The sequence below is a fragment of the Sinocyclocheilus grahami genome, unplaced genomic scaffold, assembly GCF_001515645.1.
Source record: "Sinocyclocheilus grahami isolate Dianchi unplaced genomic scaffold, SAMN03320097.WGS_v1.1 scaffold615.1, whole genome shotgun sequence".
In the NCBI taxonomy this organism is placed as follows: domain Eukaryota; kingdom Metazoa; phylum Chordata; class Actinopteri; order Cypriniformes; family Cyprinidae; genus Sinocyclocheilus; species Sinocyclocheilus grahami.
The window spans coordinates 280,292-283,395 of record NW_015505794.1 but is presented as its reverse complement, the minus strand read 5'-3'; the positions used below and the strand labels follow the sequence as shown (position 1 = coordinate 283,395).

General features: G+C 42.5%; 1 protein-coding gene across 3 annotated transcripts in view; it reads left to right on the top strand.

Moving 5' to 3' along the window:
• Window positions 1-3,104, top strand: part of coro2ba (coronin, actin binding protein, 2Ba) — a 44,061-nt gene that overhangs the window by 24,296 nt on the left and 16,661 nt on the right. For all 3 annotated transcript variants that reach the window (XM_016241214.1, XM_016241213.1, XM_016241215.1), the window contains exon 2: window positions 1,745-1,945. In XM_016241214.1, the coding sequence (XP_016096700.1) occupies window positions 1,745-1,945 (201 nt within the window). The remainder of the gene's footprint in view (window positions 1-1,744; window positions 1,946-3,104) is intronic.

The window sequence follows — 3,104 nt, the reverse complement described above, 5'->3', positions numbered from 1 at the left end:
AAGATCCCAGATAGATGTGATTTCAAGCCTCACTGCTAACAGAAACATGATTAGCCAAACTTTTTTAACTATGCTAATACTATTCCCGATTAATCATCTTTGTTAGAAGCCTTGGCAGATTTGTTAGAAATAAACTAAAGACTAAGGGTTCTACATGTTCTCATACAAAAGCAGAGGGACATTGCAGTCATCAGTCACGAGTGATGTCAATCTCTCATAAAGATTCAGATCAGACACTGGTGATTTAACACTTCCTGTCCTCCTTGTGGCCACTATCTGTTCGAATCGCAGCTCATTTTAGTTTGAATGGCACAGTCTCATTCATTAGAGCCTAAATTGATGCTTGCACATTCCTCTAGGCTAAACTACACACGGCGGTTTGAGTTGTGAGTGAAGTTTTACAAGCATCCACCCAAACGCTTCCTGTTTGAGTGGCGGAGTCTTCTAAAGGGTTTCATAAAATGGAGCCAAATCAGCACTAACGGCTCCAATATCTGTATTTCACTTATCATATTATGTTGTCACTGTACATTTTAATTGTTATATATTTATTGACGTAGTCTGTATCTGAGTTTGCTTAAAGGCCCAAGACCCCAAGTGAAGTTGGGCTATGATAACAACTAGTTGGGATCTGGGTGTTGGTTTGTGTTTTGTGTCTTGTTTACTTTGTCTTTTTTTCTTCCAAGGGTTTTTTTTTTATTTGCTGGTCGATTGCAAAAATACAGATTAAAGTTTACTATTAGAATCATACCAAAACACTTATCTGTTTTTTTTTTTTTTAGTTGTCGCCTGCCGCCATCTTGGCAGCGCGTCACCGTGCGTCACTCTCGGATAATCGAAAATGGGCAAAGAGGCGTGAGCAAGTTGCTGAAACCACGCCCACCTAGCTCGACGGCAGTGTCAGCAGCGGCAATCCACCTGTCACTCAAGAGGCCACGCCCTTAATTATACAGCACTTTAAGGCTTAATATAATTACAAAAAATTCACCCCCCTCACAGTTGTCATGAAGGGCAAAATTAGCTATATAGACCAAAATAATTTTTTGAACCAGGCTGTAAACGTTTTTTCCTGCTGTAAAGTTGGGCATTTTAACATGGGGAGTCTATGGGATGACTCCCTTTTGCAGCCAGCCAAAATTACAGTTTAAGTCACTTCCTTGTTGGCTTCGAGAGAGAGCGGGAGGTTGCCGCTTGTGTGTATGTATATATATATATATATATACACACACACACAGTGTTTCCCACAGACTTGCACTCTATTTGTGGCGGCATATATATGCAAATTCATTCTATGCCAGCAGGAGGCGCTTAGAGCAGGAGAGATAGCGGTTTCCCCAGTAAGGCTGTACACAAAGCAGCGCTCCGCTCACAAACGCTGCTTTATCAGACATTACATGCAAGATGAAATGAAAATGACATCCAAAATTTTCTGAAGACAGTCGGTTTCCTTCAGAAATACAGTGATATAAAAACACCCGCACCAGGTTTCGATTTTGAAACGTGCAGTGCTCATGTTTATTCAACAAAGTCAAAGGAAAATCTATTTGTGGCAGTCAGATCTGATATTGTGGCAGGCGCCATAAATAAATCAATGCATGGGAAACACTGTATATATATATATATATATATAGGCTTGATATGGACAACCCCATCTGCTCAAGTCACAATTAAAAAAAAACATTTAAAGCTAAAAAAACTGTCACACTACTAATCTCGTTTTGTTGTCTTCGCATGTGTTTTGCAGATGTCATGGCGGCCGACCTACCGGAGCTCCAAGTTTCGAAACGTCTATGGCAAAGTGGCCAACCGAGAGCACTGCTTCGAGGGCATCCCGATCACAAAGAACGTCCATGACAACCACTTCTGCGCGGTCAACGCCAAGTTCCTCGCCATAGTAACGGAGAGCGCGGGAGGAGGATCTTTCGTCGTTATCCCGGTCACTCAGGTAACGTTAACCACGGCGACGCAGCACGTGCGCGTACTAGTGTCTTCTCTAGACAGAGTTGTTTTATGGCTTACACTAAATTCATGACCTCCACAATGTAGGGCGTCAAACTAGCACAAACAGCGGCATGAATGATGCGAACCTTTCAAGAGCATTATTTTGGCAACTTATATGCAGGCAGTGAGTTTAAAATGAAGCCTATAGCAACGATGTTGTGTTGATGCGGAGACCGGTAAGTGTTATATGGGGTGAGTTGTAAAACCATAATTTTAACCAATTAGAAATGAGCTGCAGGAGTGAAATGCCACTCATTAACGCCACCGTCCAATATATCGGATAGTTTTTATTTTAAAGGGGTCATATGATGTTGCTAAAAAGAACATTATTTTGTGTATTTGGTGTAATGAAATGTGTTTATGTGGTTTAAGGTTAAAAAAACACATTATTTTCCACATACTGTACATTATTGTTTCTCCTCTATGCCCCGCCTTTCTGAAACGCGTCGATTTTTACAAAGCTCATTGGTCTGAAAAACGAGGTGTGCTGTGATTGGTCAGCTATCCAGTGCGTTGTGATTGGCCGAATACCTCAAGAGTGTGACGGAAATGTTACGTCCCTCACATACCGTTGATGCCCTGTCCGGCCGGAGCGATGAGACAAAAATATTAAAACCCATTACAAACAAGGCATTTGCTGCATCCAGTGGGGACATAATTACTGATTATAATGACTTATACTGTCTTTTTACGCGTTGTGTTGCATTGCGCCGCGTAAACATAAAACTCCGTCTGCATTTGTGATCAGAGAAATTACAAACTACAAGCACTACTCTACACTGCCCAAAACTCGCGTTTGAATCATCAGTGGCAACGAAAAACACAGCGGCCTAGCGTGAGGGGAAGCCCCGGCTTAGCGTGCGCTGAGGCCTGTCTCGAGTGAGCTGAGGTGGGCTGGACTCCGCTTTGTCCACGGTGAAAGTTGATGTATTTCCTCAGCGACCAGCACGGATCAGCTCTAGGCATGGCGAAGCGGATATCATCCTCTTTTGGAAGGCCAAACAAAGTAGTTTCACTTTCACAACGAAACACACTGCATCTTCACGACATGGCAGCGGTGGCAGCAACAATACTACAGCGAGAATAAAAGTTACGCCTTCTTT